Source organism: Macadamia integrifolia, chromosome 12 (assembly GCF_013358625.1).
Source record: "Macadamia integrifolia cultivar HAES 741 chromosome 12, SCU_Mint_v3, whole genome shotgun sequence".
Classification (NCBI taxonomy): domain Eukaryota; kingdom Viridiplantae; phylum Streptophyta; class Magnoliopsida; order Proteales; family Proteaceae; genus Macadamia; species Macadamia integrifolia.
Genome location: NC_056568.1, coordinates 21,016,482 through 21,036,255, shown reverse-complemented (window position 1 = coordinate 21,036,255; position 19,774 = coordinate 21,016,482). Strand labels below are relative to the sequence as shown.

The 19,774-nt window shown below is 39.7% G+C and overlaps 1 protein-coding gene across 7 annotated transcripts in view; it reads right to left on the bottom strand.

The window, feature by feature from the left end:
• Positions 1-1,240: 1,240 nt before the first annotated feature.
• The window catches only part of LOC122058123 (ATP-dependent RNA helicase DBP2-like), a 68,704-nt gene continuing 50,170 nt past the window's right edge, over positions 1,241-19,774 (bottom strand). For 2 of the 7 annotated variants that reach the window (XM_042620620.1, XM_042620619.1), the window contains 8 exons: positions 12,069-12,167; positions 4,230-4,325; positions 4,010-4,141; positions 3,831-3,905; positions 3,201-3,290; positions 2,197-2,271; positions 1,705-1,967; positions 1,241-1,496 (listed from right to left, as the gene is read on the bottom strand). In XM_042620620.1, coding sequence (XP_042476554.1) covers positions 1,791-1,967; positions 2,197-2,271; positions 3,201-3,290; positions 3,831-3,905; positions 4,010-4,141; positions 4,230-4,325; positions 12,069-12,167 — 744 coding nt within the window. In that variant the 3' untranslated portion in view covers positions 1,241-1,496; positions 1,705-1,790. Of the gene's footprint in view, positions 1,497-1,704; positions 1,968-2,196; positions 2,272-3,200; positions 3,291-3,384; positions 3,571-3,717; positions 3,906-4,009; positions 4,142-4,229; positions 4,326-12,068; positions 12,168-19,774 lie in introns of those variants that run through there. The other 5 variants (XM_042620621.1, XM_042620622.1, XM_042620624.1 and 2 more) reach the window with 5 other exon arrangements.

Below are 19,774 nucleotides of genomic sequence, written 5' to 3'. Positions count from 1 at the left end.
AGGGGGAAAGTTTCTTTGAATCGGAGTCCTCTCTCTTTTTCTGTATGTGTGTGTGTGTGGGGAATGGTGCATAATAGGCCAGAGTCAAAAAGGGTTAATAGGACTGACAGATCTGCTAGCCAAAAGGAAAAAATGGCTTCGATTTGCGGCTCTGTCAACCAAAATTGGTTATTTCAAGAGCTTACATTGCCCTAATTTGGATTCCTACTTCTTGGAGTTGTTGTGGTCCGATTTGAATGGTATGGTTTGGTTGGATTCGAATTCGGGTAGGATTCCAAATTATTTCCAAAGATATCGTAAAGAGAATTTAGATTTTATTTACATCTTAAAAATCATCATTGTTGGGGATGAAAAAATTATCTACAAAAATATTCTTAAAATGTTGTGGAATGTGCACATGGGTATTCTGGTCATTTAGACTTTTGGTAAGGATACTGAGATATCTGGATCTATGTGGAGGCTTAGGACTACTCTTATGATTTTTTTTTTTTAATAGAAAGGTGAAAAACATTGATGTAAAAGGTACCAAGATTACAGCTACTAGCCTTATTTCCATTTACCGTTTGGATGTTTTGGGTTGTGTCCACAGCTATCGCCACATAGTACAATACCAGTTGTGCAGTAGGTTTTAGTTTACAGAATACTTCTTGCATATTTTTATATATAGACAAAAACATGGATGCCACTCATGTAGGCCAAAAAATATTATCCAGGTCAAAGGTTAACCTCTGGATTATCTCTGAATTGGTCCATATTTCATAGTTGATCAATAAATTTGTCACTTACCAAAAAGTTCACATATGGAAGAATGACTCAAGTATAAAAAGTTTAACACCTATTTCCAGAAAAATCGTTTACAATTCTGGACCACCACTCCTGCTTTTAGAGGGATTCCCATCACGGACTACCAACTTGCAACAGCCCAAGCAGTGTTGCCACAGGTTGTGATGAATACAGTCAAACTAATCAATATGAGGCTTTTTTTTTTTCCCGCTTAAAAGGAAAAAAACCAAACCTGAGCGATACCCTAAAATCTGAGCCTCGTGTTGGTTAATCCCACACTTAAATAATTGGTCGGGTTTGGCCGATTATTTTCCAATCCAGTGTATAAAAGGAACCGACCTTCTATTAGTGGGCGCATGACGCACAAACACGGACCTCCACAAGCAGTGCGCGTTTGTTGGAGCAGGTAGGCAATCTCTCTCTCTCTCTCTCTCTCTCTCTAAAGTCAAGATGTTTCTGCCATGTAAACTTGTAACTTATTGATAAGTTAAGACCGTAGCAAACTGACGAGTCTTTACTAAGATCCAGCCACAATATGCACATGACTATAAGCCACTAATACAGAACGCCTAGACAACAAAAGATTAATCCTTGATACATGCTATCCAAAGCCATCAGCAAAAGATGAAATAAGACAATGTACATGGACTTACCTGAAATTTGCTTTCCAATCAAGATTTTTGCAGTTCAGGTCCAAGCCACAAGCCATTCACCTGTAAAATGCAATTTCTTCTCATAACAAGACAGTTTATAATACACGCGGCCAGAAGCATGAAATATAGAAACCTAACAGAAAATAGGAAAACAACTTCCATGAAGCTCACTGCATTGATGATTGATCAGTTGGCCACAAAAAGAAAAATCCCAAAACCATATAGAAATAGCATAAGCACCTAGAAGGAGGGGCGAGGAGGTACTAACCTCAGCCATTGTTTATGATTTTCAAGGCCACAAGCATGAAAGCATGCAACGCATTTTTGAAGCATCGCCAGATAGATGAAATTTCTTCAGTCATCCCAAGCATCGTCAGCAGCACCCTCCTTCTTTATGGTTGTTGGGGTTAGCATATACCTGTACTTGTCCTCAATGTTTATTGATGCTAAACCCGACACTGAAATTTTCGATACCGAAAGCCTAGCCTCTCTTTGGGCAGCTGCAGCTTCTCTCTCCTTCCTTCTTGCAACCTAAAATAATACCAGCAGAATTTGTAAATAAGGTCCAGTATGCAGGTATAATAAGTTTATCCCTCTGGGTTGGGAGTTGCAGAACAAATATAGAAGTAAATGAAAGGAAAAGGTGCACTCACTGCAGTAAAGCATATTTTTAGAGGTAGCAAAAGGACATTATTGGGTGCAATACGGTAAGTGTAGTGAAAGGGAATTAGATGTGAGCCACTGCAGTCAAAGGACATACCTTCCCCGTTGCAAATGCCACAACATTTCCAGACTCTACATCTGCAATTGCTTTCCTTATGTGCGCCACAAGGAACTATGAGATGCAAGCACCACAAAAATAGTATTAGAAAAAGTTGATATTCCCAAGTGCAAATATGGAAGGAATCACAGGATAGCCTAGTTGTCACGGCGCCAAGGCTAACCAAGGCCGTGGAGGGTTGTCCAAGCGCTTAGGCGAGAAAGTGCACGCCTTGAGGTGAACAAGGCGACCAATTGTTATTTTTTATTTTTCCTATTTTCTAACATTATTTAGTAAGCTATATATACCTTGTATCATAAAAAATCAAGATTAAGCAACATCAAGTCATTAAAAATCAACATTTAGCCATATTAAATCATAAAAAATTAACATTAAGTCATATGAAGTTATAAAAAATCAAAATTTAGAGAAATCCTCTGGTTCTATAACAAGTTTGACTAGTCAAATGATATTATTTTTACATTAGACTTTTTGTATCAGTTATAATATAAAACTAGCTTTCCAACAAGTCTAAGATTACTTAAATCTAAGTTGTAATGACAAAGTTATGTTCCGGTCAAACTTATTTTTAAGTGCGTGAATACTGTTAAAATCGTCTGAATGAAAATAATTTTATGGATATCAAAACAAAAAATTATTTTACCGGACTTTTGGTTTTTAGCAATGTTTTAACATGATAGAATTTATAAAATTTTCATAATTGAGAAAAACTCTAGCATTTAAAAGTTGAAAATCGCCCCTATAACCAAAATCCAGTTTTTCTTCTTCGACTGGGGGGTTGACTTTTTATCCTTTTGGAATTTGATTTTTAAACTATTTTTATTGGATTCAAATAGGGGGTATTTGCTTATTTATGAATAATATCTTAAGTAAATGAAATAACAAATATAAGTGTCAGTTTCCAAAAGGACAGAGGCATCGCCTAGGCGACGCCTTGACAACTATGCAGGATAGGGAAATAAAAGCAAAGATAGAGAATACACCATGTCTCGATCAGTATAGAATGATGTAGCCTGGCCTGTAGATCCAGCACGTCCTGTCCTTCCAATCCGATGCACAAAATCCTCCATTGCCTAATAAATAACCACATTGCATGTGAGGTAATATTCCATAAGAAAAATATAAAATAATTTAGAAAAAAAAAAAAAGCAATTCTTGAATGGTCACCTTAAACAGGTATATACACTCCCTTTAAATATTCCTAAGGCTGTGGCCAGTGCACGGGTTTGGGAAGGGTCATAATGTACAGAGCCTTACCCCCACTTTGCAGAGAAGCTGTTTCCCAGCTCGAACCCATGATCACTAGCTTGCAATGGAGCAACCTTAACGTTGCACTGGGTCCACCCTCACTCCCTTTAAATATTACAGAATAAAAATCTTAAAATACTCTTTCAACTTCAAGGAGAAGAAGATAGAGTAAGACAAAAAATAAATAGATAAATAAAAAATAAAAAATCTAGTACACAAATGAAAGCACAGATTCTAGGAAAGAAATCTAACATTCACAAGAACTGTCCAAGTTTCTCTAGTGAATTGCTAAGTCAGACAACTTGGGATTTAGATTCATGAGTTTCAGCAAGCACGAAGCTAGCCCCACTAGCAGTAAAACAAACCTTTGGAAGATCTAGATTAACAACATGAGCAACTCCGGTCACATCCAGACCACGAGATGCAACATCAGTAGCAACCTGCACATAAAGCTCATAACATGAGTTACAATATGGATGCAATCAGACACAGAGTCACATCATAATCTTGGACGAAATCTCAGCAGCAGTTAAGCGAACAATACCAAAATATTGGTAGCACCAGATCTAAAATCACAGAGAGCTGCCTCCCTTTCACTCTGGCTACGGCCACCATGAAGAGCAACAGCATGAAGACCTTGCGCTACCAAAGATTCTGTGACTTCATCACACCTCATCTGAAAGGGTAAATACATTCATGATCTTGATTTGTATGATTAGAAGATGCAACCTGGAATATTTAGTGCACAGACACTGCTGCAATACCTTCCTCTCAACAAAAACAATGGTCAGGGGCTGTGGATGGCCAGTCCTCTCAGCCTGAGAAGCCTCATCAACAAGCAAAGCCAGAAGCCTATCGATCTGCATAAATGACATATTCTTATAGCTCAACAAACAACAGAAAGAAAATCATCTCCCCAGTCAACAATGAAATCTTTGCAGATAATTCTAAATCATATGTAGTTCTTAGGCAATTTCAATATTAAAAGCTGGATAGTGCAAACTGGGATGTTTGATAATATGCAGACTAGTAAAAAAGAGTGCCTTTTAACTGCAAATGATTAAATAAAGCAGGAGATAAATAGAAAATTTCTTCGAAGAAAAAGAGTAAATCCAGTTTATGCAACACCTAGCAACTGACCCTAGTAACAAAAATGAGGCATGCTTTTGAAACTATGATGTTCCTCATTGATAAACAATCGAAAGGGAGGCGGGGCATTGACCAAATAGAAGGGTTTGTGAAGTTGTGACCTGTTTTTGACACGTCACCTTGCAAAGTGGCTGCTTCAAGTGATACAGGAAACCATACCCCTCTTAGTGGTCTCAAGTCTAAGTCCCAAAAATTATGGGAAAGGATCTTAAAAGCGAAGGCAAAGTGACAAATTTTCAAGAATGCCACTAGATTCAAATTCAATTATTAAGCATGATATACCCATAATTTTATAACACTTCAAATACAGTTTTAGCTACCTCACATGCCTGTTTTTGCTGAAATTTGCATCAGTGAGATGGGGTTGGGTCCTTTGTCACCTTGACCCTCCAGTCTATCCAAGTCTACCACCTATGTTACCCAGATTCGACACTTTCCCTACCGAATCACATGCCCATACTAATGTAAGATTGGTTCACAAGTGATCCAATCCCAAGCAGGATCTTTACTAAATTCAATAAAAATCAAATTTAAGGACCGATAGAATGAATAAAACAGAAAATAGAGAATAAAGGGAAGAAAGAGAATTCGATGAATGGTTGAGAAGGGGGAAGAAGAACTACTGAATGGGCATCCCACCCTCAGGTTTAGGCATCTCACCCAACTACATCCCACAACACAACATAAGCCATCTTTTTTTTTTCATACATAAATTCGTGTTCAATGTTGTAGCCCCTTACAAACTTATATAGAAGACTTAAAACTGACTCAAACACTAAAAAGGAAAGGCCTAACCCAATCCTTAACTAATTGGGAAACCTAAACTGAATAAGAAACTAAAATAACAAAGGAAATAGACTCAAAACAGGACTCTAACTAAACTAATGAATTAGATCCCATTTTTTTACTTTCTACCCATATTTTAGGCCTATTAAAGTGGCCCATTACAAAAAAAAAAAACCCATGAGATCAAAGACCCAACACATACATAACCCAATCTATGGCTTATTTGCAATATAATAAGTCCATTAAGTGACTTATCTGCATCACATACGTGTGACATGGATTCAGAAATGGGTGCTCTATGGATTTCCTTCTCAAGTCTCATCCAAACTCCTTGGACAAAAGGGGGGGGAGGCGGGGCTGAGTGGAGAAAGCAAAGGAGGAGAGGGCACAGGACGAAGGAGTGTGGGAGGAAAAGAAAATAAAGGAGGGGGTCATTGGAGGAAGACAGTAGAAGAAGAAAAGAAGGGGCAAAGGAAATGACCACCACTTTTCACTCCGGTGGTTTGCATCCCTCTCTCATCCAACGTTATACCCGGGCTAATTTCAACTTTTGGACATAACTAATGTAACCCATGTGACAACCACTAGTAATTTGTGGATTTTCCGGGCTTAAATAGTAAAATATGTCAAGAGGTGGGGCCCACACACTGGAAACACCTTAGAAGGGCCCCATTCAACTTAAATATCCATTTCCACACAAAGAGACCAATTCAGCCTTCACCGGTGAACACCTCCACTGAGTACATAGGCCAAAACTGGGTTATTTGGGGCCCGGGCCCTCGCACCCGTGCTCCTCAAACCACTCTCAATAGTTGGAACAACATATTGGGGAATAGATTAATATATTGGGACACCCCAAGGTGAGCCCATTAGCACCAAATGACGGATTAACCCGGTAATTAATGAAAACCCATTATTTTTCCAAACAATCCTTAGGCAACTTAAATGACTATAAATAGAAGTCTTTACCCATTCTTTTCATTCCTACCAAACTTAAAGCAAGAGAAGAGAGAAAGGAGAAGAAGAAGAAGGAGAAGGAGAAGAGCAAGGGAGGAGGAAGATGAGAGAAGCAAGGGGAGCACTTACCCATCTAAGGTAAGCCGTCTCTCTCTCTCTATCTTCTAAGTAGTCATCTCTCTCTCCCTTCCATTTCCACTCTCCATTAAAGCTAATGGAGATCGCCCCAACCGAATCTACCCACCCACTTACCTAATGTATAAATCAATTGGGGGATTTGATGTTGGGGACTCGTCTTAGCAAGATCCATGGTTCAACTTGAACCCATGAACCTCCCTAGTGAAATCCCCATTTCAAACCCCAATTTGGGCAACACAAAACCTAGAAATGGGAAAATTTCCTAAAACCCACCTTCCCACTGGTCAAGGCTACAAATTGGGAGAGGGGTTTAGTGTAAGAGACTTATCATAGCAAGATTGATGGATCAATTTGAGTCCATGAACCCTCCTCAGTGAAATCCCCAATTTGGGTAACTAAACCCTAGAAATGGTGGGTTTTTCCTAAACCCTCTATGCCCCACCATTCAAATCCAAAATTGGATTGGGGAAAATGAAATTAAAAATGGGTATAGTGGATTGGGGTGATCACAATATCACATAAGCCATTAGTGGTCACCACATAAATCCTCAACCGAAATTCCCTAATTTAACTTAATCGCGATTGGAACTTTGGGGAAATTTGGGTGCATTGTGTATACCCATCTTAACCAACCCATTGATTACACTTAATCTAAGTTAATTGAGGTGGGAGAACATCCCCAAGTATATATCAGCCTTATAGCCATAAAACCCCCAATTTGAGAACGATTTCAGAGAAAAGAGAAATAGGAAATGAAGCTAAAACATGTGTATTTCTACATGAGTGATTTATTTTCTTAAAAATCTTATGTATCCTAGGAGTAGAACCAAGAGATGATGAGACAACACAGCGCTAGGCCATCAATTGTCCATCATCACCTAGGAATCGAGGTGAGGGGATTTTGTGCTATTTTATGGAGTGTTTATAACATGTCATCCACGCATGAATTCATGGTAGTTGCACGTTTAACTTGTTTTCTTAATTGCATATTAAATTGTGGATATTAATGATATTGTTATTTATAACATGATGCATTGCATATGATAAACTTGTTCTATTTGGTGAATGTGATGTTGCGTGATAGTATGATAGTGTTTATGAGCGTGACTATAATGTGGTATGTGGTATGTGGTATGTGGTATGTGGTATCTGGCATGTTAAAATGAATTGGGTTAGAAGAATAATCACCATAATGCTACAACCTTTGCCAATAGGGGTTTATGTATTGGCTATCCTATAGCTCGAGTGACCGATGGGTTTTTTGGGACCATGGCTGTAGGGTGAGATTATTCGTTAGGGGTTTATGGGTGACCGATGTGCTTGATTCCGGGACCTGCAAGCTCCTGACTCGCAACTAGCGTATATCGTTGCGTGACCGATGTGCTTGATTCCGAGACCAGGGATATCCCCTATTTTGCAGTAGCACTAGTACCCACTAGGAATATAGAATAAGTGGATTAGGAAAAACAACCGAGTGTTACACCCCTATAGCACGGCTGACCAATGTGCTTGATTCCAGGACCGTGGTATAGAGTGGTATTATTTGTTAGGCGTTTGCGGGGTGACCGATACTCTTGATTCCGGGACCTACAGGCTCCTGAATCGCAACTAGCGTATATTGTTGGGTGACTGATGTGCTTGATTCCGGGACCAGGGATATCCCCTATGTTGCAGTAGTACTCAGAACCTAATTTAAATTAGTTTTATTTGCATGAGATACTAGCTGTCCTATAGCTCATGTAACCGATGTGCTTGATTCCGGGACCATGGTATAGGGTGGTATTATTTGTTAGGGGTTTACGGGGTGACCGATGCTCTTGATTCCAGGACCTGTAGACTCCTGACTTGTAACTAGCATATATCTCTAGGTGACCAATGTGCTTGATTCCGGGACCAAGGAAATCTCCTATGCTATAGCAGTACCCAAACCCTAACATTTAATTAGTTTAGTGGACAGACTTGTGTGATAATAATCCAAAGCATAATTGCATTCATTAAATCCTAGTCGTTCCATTATGTTGCTTCATATGTGTATTTGTTTTATCTTGTAAATATTTATTGTTGTATCTATTTTGTTTGTGTGTGTGCACCCCTCACTGGGCTTCATGAAAGCTCACCCCCGTTGTTGTCACTTTTAGTGGATGATTCAGGTAACCAGCCAGAGTATGCGGTTGAGGAGCCGGTTCTTGACGGAGGTGACCTCTAGGATGAGGAACTAGCTATGCACGAGGACGGATGTGTTTGTGATGATTGTGCATTCAGAGCACGTTGAGGATGAGAGTATCATCTTCCTTTTTTATTCTTTGTTTTACATATCAGATTTAGTCCTAGTAGCATAACTGTAATTATGACTTTCGCTATAAAAACCTTTGATAAATATAATAAATATTATTAAACTTCACCAGTTGTGTATATTTTGATTATTATTATTATCTTGTGATCATAGAATCATTTCATAATTTTATGCACTTAAAGTACTGCATCATAGATCCTGAAGGGATTGTGGACACGTATATGTGTCCATATCACCAGCCTTCTCATGTGAGTGGAGGCGGGGTGTGACATCCAGCTTCGACCATGACTATTCAAGCATCAACTGTTTACCATATGACAAACCTCTCTTTCCAGTCTCCCAACTTCCAACTAGTCTCTTCATCTTCGATGACACCCCCCACTCACCTCAAGTCTTAAATATGTGAAATATAACCCAGGATGTATGAAAACTCTTACTTTGACTTGATGTTTTTATGTTAATTTGATCCATTTAATACACAATTTTTTAATTAAAAAAATAGCCAATAATATATATAGGATTAGGGTGAAATTTTGGCTGCGGAAGCCCAAGCCCGCAATAAAAGTTAAAGGCCTGGGCTGGAATTTTCAGCCTGCAGGCCAGGCTAAGGTAGAGATGGGTCGGGTCGGGTCGGGTCGGGCTGGGCCGGGCCTAAGTGAGGCCTTGGGTTGAGCTAGCTTGGCCCTGCCCTGCTGTATATATATGCATACAAGATAAGGACCATGGATTAAGTATTATAATTTACTATAATATACATTATTAAATATTTAAAAATAAATAAAAATGACAAAAACAGGGCCAATGCTGGGCTTATTTCAGCCCAACCTCGGTTAGGCCTAGCATGGGGACCCTGCCCTGCCCGGTAGCACCACTAAGGAAAAGTATATCTGGTTGTTCTGACTAGATAAGTTTATCTGTTTGGCCAAAAATCTGGCACATGGCATGTCTGATGGGACCCAAATTTGGTGGATAAATAAACCCACAAGTCCCCTGCTCATATTTCAAGTTTCAGCCCAAATAGAGTTTGCAAAGTGGCCAAATATTACTTGGGAAATCCAAGACAAAAGGGAGGGTAAACAGTAGTGGTAGGAGTACTGGAGTACCATAGGCATGTATTGACATATATAGGGGAGCATGTAGCATGCTAGTACACACAATGGGTATATGGGTCTATTTGAGTCTGAAATTTGACAAGTAGCCTATCCAGACTGTCCATTGTCTACCCAACGATTGGAATTGTCACATAATTACAAAGATTAGTTTATCTACAGTACACCATGAAGGGCAAGTTTCCCTTATATTAGAAGTAAATAAATAATATGTATGCGTCCTGAGTCCCTGAATTCTATTTTTCACAATTTGAGTAGGACACCCCATGTCAATGTCGAGACTGTAACACCCCAGCCCTATTAACTTTGCACAATATTATCCTCATTGGCCTATAGGCCTCAAGGCTTTAAAACGGGTTGTGCCATGTTAAGGAGGGTAGAGGTTATTAACTAGTCTAGGAATCTCTCTCTAGGCGATGTGAGACTAAAGTTACACACCCTCACCGATCTCCCAAACCCCCTGGAACTTGCCATATTCTCGTTGAGGTGTATTCTTGGTGGGAAAACCTCACCGATCTCCCAAGCGGGTCTGGTACTTGCCGTATTCTTGGGTCGTTACACTTCCCCCCTTTCGGCATAGTGTCCCCACTGTGGCCCCACCGCTGTCGGGGTCAGCTCTGATACCAATTTGTAACACCCTGGCCCCATTAACTTTACACAATATTGTCCTCTTTGGCCCATGGGCCTCAAGGCTTTAAAACGTGTTGTGCCATGTTAAGGAGGCTAGAGGTTATTAACTAGTCCAGGAATCTCTCCCTAGGCGATGTGGGACTAAAATTGCACACCCTCACTGATCTCCCAAACCCCCTGGTACTTGCCGTATTCTTAGTGGGGACACCTCACCGATCTCCCAGGCGGGTCTAGTACTTGCCGTATTCTTGGGTCGTTACAGAGACTCTTGACACCTACACCCACACCAGCATCCTGGTAACATAGTCTGCCACACAGCAAGAGAGTTTGTGACCAAGACAAGTTCAAACTTCACAAAACCCTTCTGATGTCTTACATAGAATTCAAAGCACACTACCTTGCATCAAAATGTGTTGAATTAGTAATCTAGGTATTCTTTCTTTCCTACAGATGATGATCAATGAATCTCATCAATGATCTATGATAAAGGTACTAGCAGGCCAAATCATTCTCCAGATTGAACATTCAAGAGAGACAGACCACATAACACACCTAAATAGCCCTCGTTCAAAATTCAGTTTATTTATTTTACATTTTCAAACCAATAAGCATTTTGCGTAACCACTCACCACCCTGCCTACTTTCTTTCCAAATACACAGACAAAGGAGTCGTGATCATCTGAAAGCAGCTAAGTCCATATCATGACCAAAAGTGAACAAGGTTTCAGTTCCAGGGAAAATAATTTGCACATGGCACCTCTAGACAAAACGTAGTCCGACCCACTCATGAAAGTATTGAGAGGAAATAAGAGTTCCTTAACATATTTTCACACACCACCAGAAAGTAATTAAATTGTCCAATTTTTGGCACAAGGAATCTAGAATTTGACAATGATATCAGATGTCTACCAAAGCAGCAAGAAAAAAGGTGATGATCAAATGACTTGAAGTAAGTCATTGAACGATTTGTCAATTCTTCATTTAAACCGCAAATAAGCAGTAACCTGGATGCTGCTCCAAATATCTCCAACATGAGTAGAAATTATAATAAAATATATCCTCATGTGTAAGAATACTACATCACTCAAATACAGATCATAGGAAGTCAGGATTATAGCTTAAGATAAAAAGGAGAGCATATAGATAGGAATTATGAATCACAAAAGATGATTTTGAAAATGAGCCAACATGCCCTGCAAAACAATAGGTGAACTTTTTACCAAAATATGTCTCCAACATGTTTATATCAATCTAGATCCTTGCAAATTTAAGAAGATTAAATGACAAAGTTCCGGAAGGATAAAATATAGCAATAGACAGATGGGGCTAGATCTGTGACAATCACTGTTCCATCATGTGACAATCACTTGTAAATATTCCAATTAAACCATAAAGAGGGGCATTAAACCAAAGATAGAAAAGAAAATTTGACAAAAAATAAAGCAGATTACATGCTAAAAAGAATACACCAATCCATATCACTACATGCAAAATGAAATTGAAAATTTGTAATATTTTCACAATTGTTGAAATGAGCTAACCTTCTCATTTTCAGAGACTTTCTCCAATATTTGAGATACATTTGGCGTAGGACTGCTTACTTTCCCCACTTTTACTTGGACAGGGTTGGTCAGATACTCCTAAATTGCAACAAACAAGGGGTTTACAATAAGAAATTCAGGAAAATTTTTCTACATAACAGGTTGCAATAAAAATAATAACATTATCTAGAATTCCAAAAATTCTGTTCTCTGTATACCAACAATTTTCTTATCCTTTTCCAGATGGCATCCATCTGATGGAAGAGGGATGGGGGGCAAGGTCATGTATTTGTGGGCAATACATATCAAAGTCTTTCCAATAAAGTGAAAATTTCAGTGAAAATGGCTTACTCGGCCCACTGTTATCATTTGTATTTATACTTGGAAAAGTATACAATATTGTACAAGAACACCCTTTTTGTAGGGTAGTATTACATAACAAGAGCTCTAATTTCTTGAAGATAAGAACTCATGGAGAGAGAACCCAATTTCATAGACCGAAATTGGAGTTTTAATTGCAGATAGCGAGCTTGTGCATGTGCATGATCAAGGAAAAGTTGCTCGGCAAGCCAAATATCTCTTGCTGTCATTGGGTCTCCATCCATGCTTGAGAATATCGATAAGAGAGGGTTGCTTGAATCCAAGAAACAACAAGATTATCAAGCAGTTTCCAAAGGAAGTAGGCAGGATTAGGAGAACTTGTGCCATCAGAGTATAAAATGGTGGAAGAAGGACAAGTAGAGGAGCCATCAATATGATCATGAACTTCATGACCACGGAAAACAGGTACAATCAATGTGTACCACATGAGATAATTTGTAAAAATCAAGACCTATTCCAAAATTGTTGTAATAATGGGTTTTAGGAAAAGTATCAGTAGACAAACGAATCCTAAGGGGTTTAATGGTATTCAATTCTCTAGAACTTTCTCTTCGTTATTATAAATAAAGAGGGCTGGTATTATATTTGACCCAAGTCATTACCCCATCCAACATGGTATCAAAGCCATAGGATCCAAAACCCTAAGGGGCTTTCCCTCTTCTCCATCTCTTTCTCTCTCTCCCAATGCCTCCCTCCATCTCTCTTCATCTGCTTCTCGTGGTGGGAGCTTCTTAAACCACCAAGAGGGTTTCTAGCTTCCATCCATCCTTCCCCTGGGCTCTCAGACTCTTTTACAATGAGTCTGAGAGACTCAGACCATTTTTTTTTTATTATTTTTTCAGGGTTTTGTTCCCTAAAATCGTTCTTTTCATTTCCAGGATGCTTTCTCCCTACTAAATGCTCCAATCATCTTGATGTTTGTTGCGATTGGTGCTCCTTATTCTTGTAGTGGTACGTTTGTGGTCTCTGTTCTAGAGCTATCCCCAAAACCAATTTTCTCAGAGTTTTTTCCCTTTATCAATTTTTGGGTTTTCTAGCCTTTTCTATTTTTTGGTGTTTTCTCCATCTCCGACTTTAGTGTCTCTTCTATTTGCACAGCTCCCTTGAGTAGCAAGCTTGTCTGCTTCTACTGGCAGAGACAACATGGTTGGTCCTACCTTCCTCCTTGTACTGTCAAGCTTGATGGCACAAACTACCTCATGTGGTCATGCTCGTTCTGCATCTCCATCAAGTCCCGTGGCTATTACAGGTACCTCACTGGAACCACGAAGTGCCCGACCATCGGTCCTGAGGTTGACAACTGGGAGTGTGCCAACTCTCTGATTGTGGCCTTCCTTTTCAATTCCATGTTGCCACAGCTTTCATGCGGCTATCTCCTCCTTGACTCTACTATGAGGACTCGGAAATCTGTCCAAAATATCTATTCCTAGGCGAGGAATGCTGCCAGGTCTTTGAGCTTCGCTGCCTTCGCCAGAAGGTTTGTGATTTGAGGCAAAGAGGGCTCACTCTATCACAATACTACTATGAGTTGCCGACATTGCGCACTCTATGAGAAGTATACTCCTTCCACCCCTGCAGTTGTCACCAGTTTTTAGAAATGAGAGGACAAGATCTGGGTCCATGACTCTCTAACAAGTCTGAATGTGGAGTTTGATCAGTTTCATTCCCAGGTTTTAAGTCGTGACCTCTTTCCTACTTTGGATCAAATCTATGCTATGATCCAACTTAAGGACAGTTGACGTACCACTATGCTTCCACAACCTGTTGCCACTCCTACTGGGAGATATGCACTTGTCTTTAGCACTTAGTCTCTTAGTGCAGCCCCCCCCCCCCCACAGTCTGGTGACTCCTCTACTAGGATTTCAATGAAGTACAATTACCATGGGAAGCAGAGTCGCACCAAGGAGCACTATTGGAAGCTTCATGGCCATCCTGCTGATATATCTTGCAAAGGGTGAGGAAAGGGTCAGGCTAGTACTCCTAGGCCAACCATATTGAGAACCCTGACTCTGAATCTGCTCCTAACACCTCATCAACCTCGCTATCATCCGATGAGCTTACTTCCCTCCGACGCCTTTTGACACGTATGGACTCTCCTGCACCAGCCCACTGCGAGCTCCGCTCATTCCACCTCTTTTGTGTCAAATATCTCCTTTTGTGGCCATACTATGTTTATCCTTTCTACCCCTTGGACTATAAACTCTGGGGCTTCTGATCATATGACAAGCCGCTTGCCTCTTTTCTCATAAAGTCACAATACACTACCTACCCTGGTAATGGTAAGTTCAAGTTGGCCAGCGAGACTTATTCTACTATTTTGGGAAAGGGCTCTGTCAATTGTACCCCTTCTCCATCTCTTTTTATTGTATTGCATGTTCCTTCTTTTCCCACTAACCCTTTGTCTATTAGTAGCCTTACTTCCAGTCTTAATTGCAAAGTCACATTTTTCCCGTCTCATTGTGTTTTTCAGGATCTAGTGACAGGGGCAACGATTGGCCATTAGGAGCCTTACACCTCTTTCAATCAAGCTTTTGGTTGACCAGTAGTGGGATTCAAGAGGCATGTTAGTGAAGCACCTTTGCCTACAACTTCAGCTCGAATCGTGCTCTTTTGGCTGAGATCTCCTTTTGATAGTAGGGTTGGGTCTACCACCTTGGCCTAGAGTTCCATCGAGAAGGAGATAAGTTCTACTAGTGTTTTAATTGGAAATAATTTCTAATATTACACTTAAACCCCTACTTCCTATACCTATGTTCTAATATTCCCCTTTATCTTTTGTGATTCTAGAGTAACCCTCCTCTTCTAATTTTCTATTCCAGTTTGACCTTATTATCTATTTCCCTCTCTTTTAAATGCTTGAGTTGTTCCTGAATTTACAAGAATGCCACTACTTCTTTGAAAACTGGTTTAGTTGTTAATTGTGGGCCCATAAGCGATCCGAGTCCGATTTTTGGAGCCCAGGTAATGTAGGGATAAATTGGACACCCAATTAGACCTAAAATTGCAGGAACTTTTAAAACAAAGAACAACCAAAACCAACCCCAACCATGTATTAGAAATTAACTTCAGTGACAACCCATAAACAATATCGAACCCACAGAACAGCAACACAGGGATTAAACAAACCAGTAGCAGTTTAGAACTAATCCAGAGACTATTGAAGTGCTAACAGTCTTCAGAAATCAGAACAGAAATTCAACAGTACAGCAGGTTATCGATCTCAAGAGAATAACAACAGAGTCCATTCCAACAATGATTCTTAGGACTAAACCAGGAACAGATGGGAGTCCGTTCATATTTAAGTTAACAGAATATTAAGAACAGCAGTCCAGAAAACACTATTCAAACCAGAAGAACCAGAATGCAGAAAATAGAAACTTCAATTCACTAAAAGAAGAAAATCTGGAGATTTCTAATTTCTCATCAATGGCTGAACAGGCCAATATTTGGGTCGATTCTCAATGGTATGGGGAGGAACCTTCGATCAAAAAACTGGACTAATCGGATACTCAGATCTGGTCATTCCAGCAGGGGTGGATGCTCTGTTTTGCAGAATTTTCTGGGCAGCGGAGTGATAGATTGCATACCTGGTTTTGCAGCCCTAATAAGTCTTGAAAGAGCTATAAAAACTTAAGAGAATAATACTTGAAGTAGACCTCCTGGACTTCATGCCGCAAGGAGTCAATTGGATCAAACACCAATTCCTTCAGCCTTGATCAAACACAAGACAACTCTTCATGAAGAAGACAATAGCAACAACCATTATTTTTTTATCAAAATCATTCTAGGCTTTCAGGAGCCTCCTCTTCTTTTTTTATAATGTTAATGGGGGAGAGAATTACAAAATAGAAGGTTCCTCAAAAAGGAAACCAAATATTCTCCTAATACAATAGTAACTAAAAACTGAAATTAGAAACTAATTGAAATTAGAAACTAGTTGAAAAAGGAAACTAACTACTAATGACTTGACTCAATTAACAACTTGACTCCTAAGGAAACAAATCAAACTCAAATCAAACCCAAAAAAGGAAACTAATGGAAAAAGGAAACTAACTAGTAATCCCGTACTCAATCTTAGAGCCCCCATTTTAGACCCATAAAAGTGGTCTACTACACTCAAAATACATGGGATCAAAGGCCCAACATGTATTGAACCCAACCCTAGGCTTATTCCTAATAAAACAAGCCTATTTTGGTAATTAATCTGCATCACCAGGTCCGAATCAAGTGGTATTAGAGCGAATTTCCTAACCATGACAGGTCCATCACCAATGCTGAATTACACAAATTGTATCGTGAGTTGCTAGAGAATCAACAGAAAACTAATGCCAGGGTTGAGAAGAATGAGGCAAAATATGACAAGTTCATAGACGAGACTCATGGTGCCCTCACTAAGATTCTTGCCTTTATGCAGAGGTTTAAAAAGCGAGTTGATGAAGGACCATCTACACCACCTCCTCAGTTTCATGCCCTACAGATTGAAAATACACCTCACAGACAGAAACGTCATCCAATTATACCCCAAGATATTACTCGGCAATTTCTTGACAAAGATTATGGCATCAAGATTGAGGTTCCAGAGTTCAATGATGAAACGGGACCTAAAGAATTCCTTAACTGGCTTACCAAAGTGGAGAGGATTTTTGCCTATATATCCCTTTCGGATGAGAAGAAGTGTGAACTCATCCTCATCAAGCTTATTTGTTATACATGTTCATGGTGGGATGATAAACTGGACTCCAGTTTTGTTAGACGACTTGGACCTGTTACCAATTGGGAGGTCATGAAATAGATTCTGACTGAGAAATTTGTTCCTCCTAATTATGAGAAGGCGATGTTTCACAAATTGCTTAATTTTCAACAAGGCAACAGGGATGTGGATACCTACACCCTCGAATTCACAAACTATCTTCAAGGTGTTGATACATCAGTGGGATAAGTACTAAGATCCGACTCGAATTGGCTAACACTTATTCTAGGTCCATTAAAGTGGCATCAGCTCATGCCAAGACAGCTGAAGAGAAGTCCATTTATTGGAAGAGTATGCTCAAGACTCCTTCGGTTTATAGACCTCCACCATGTATGGAGGAAAAGAAGCCTGAATCTCGCAGGGTTGAAGAAAAAAGGTCAGACTTCAACAAGCATAGTGATTGGGTGAAGAAAATCAAATCCTATAATTGTGGCGAGAAGGGTCACTACTCCAACAAGTTCCCCAATAGGACTCGTTCTAGAATGCAGCAGAGAAGCAACCGACAAAGAAGAATGATGATGTTGATCCTGATTTGCATCCTTATCCCCTCGATGCCGATGATATTGACCATCATGATGATGATGATGATGATGATGTCGAAGCTTATTCCGCTAGTCTTACATCATTCTCAAACAGACTAGTTGACAAAGCTCCTCTCTTCAGATAAAAGGGTACTCTCCTGCACGGTTCCGATCCTACTGATATTCATACAGTTGTTGATACCGGAGCAGAAGCAAACTTTATCTCTGCTAAATTTGTTTGAGCACACAACCTTCCATAGAAGCAACTTTTCAAGAAGATTCATGTGCAAGGTTTTGAAGCCACAACTCGAGAAGAGGCCACTGTAGTTGTTCAAGTACATCTACAGTTGGGCCATTACAATACCATGTATCTTGCTTGGTCAGCCCATTGGTGCACTGACATTCTTCTAAGGCGACCTTGGCAACGACGCGAGTATTCTTTACGATGGTGCACGGAAGACCATCAAGGTGAAGCAAGAAAGCCGTTTGTACTTAATGAAGCCACACGCATTATCAGACATGCCACGTCGGCGACTGACTCGTGCTCTAGTGACACGTCAACCTACTCTCCCTCCTCTTAGAGTTATGTTCCCTTCATCTGCTTCGAGATATGTGCCACCTCATCGATGAGCGATTTACAAGTGTATCTTAAGAGCACGACCTAACTCGACGGAGTGAGTTCTTTTAAGACTGGAGAGTTGATGTATTTGGTGTGGGAAGATTTGGGATTAATTTAGTAAATTATTTGTTTCTTTTATTGTTATTGTAGGGTGTGGTCAAGTTAGTAGGGAGATTCAATTTTAGATTTCAGTTGCTAATTTAGGTTAGTTTCTATTTTAAATTAGCTTCCATTAATTGATGTTATTTTCCTTTAAGTAGTCATGTGAGACAATAGAGCTTTGAGTTTGAGATTTTGAAGAACTGAATTGAAATTGAATGAACAGTTTTCTTTGAAGCTATGGTCGAACCCCTCTCTCCCTCTCTGAAATTCTCTCATCTCTTCCCTTTCATTCTCTTACTTCCTCTTTATTTCTTCTTCTTCATCCTTATTAGTTCTGTTCTTCTTAACCTTCCCTGTTTCTGGGCAGCTCCAGCAGCCCGGATTGTTGAAGTCGATCTCCATTGATAACCTTCAGATGAGCCTGAGGTTTAGTGTCTGAGAACCTCTATCCTAGGCAACCTGAACCCTAGAGTTTCAGCCCCAAAGATCTTTCCAGTGGTGAGGAAAGAGACATGCAACAACAATGAAACCCAAACCTGCCGCCAGGTTCAGTTCAATGGCCTCTTTCAATTGAGCTTTTGGTTGACCAATAGGAAGAGGCCTGTTAGTGAAGTACCTTTGCCTACAACTTCAACTCGAATCTTGCTCTTTTCGCCGAGATCTCCCTTTGATAGCAGTGCTGGGTCTCCATCGGGAAGGAGATAAGTTCTACTAGTGTTTTAATTCCACAATACCACTCCTTTTCTAATTTTCTATTCCAGTTTGACTCTATTATCTATTTCCCTCTCTTTTAAGTGCTTGAGTCATTCCTGAATTTACAAGAATGCCGCTACTTTGAAAACTGGTTTAATTGTTAATTGTGGGCCCACAAGCGATTTGAGTCCCATTTTTGGAGCCCAGATCCGCATCATATACAATATTGTACAAAAATACCCTTTTAGTACAGTCATATTACATACATTTATTACTTTCTACGATCTTAGGGAACAGACAAGATAACAGAGATTTCAGAAGAGCAAAATTTTATGGTTCCCCCAGTCTGAATAGGAAATGAAAATCACCGGACAACTTCAGACAGACTCAGTAAATGAAAAGTAACTTAAAGATCACGAATTAAGCAAAAGGCAGAAAATTTTGTTGACCACATGGTGGATTTAGAAAGGGAGCTAATTCCAAAATCAACAGCTCAAATATCAGATTCAATTTTAATTTAAACATTCAGAAATTAGACCCAGAACATCACAAAACTTAATCACATACTAGAAACAAGTTAGAAGTTAACTGAGTTGGTGAATGAAGGAATAAAAAAGGGGGGAAAAGGGGGGGGGGGGGG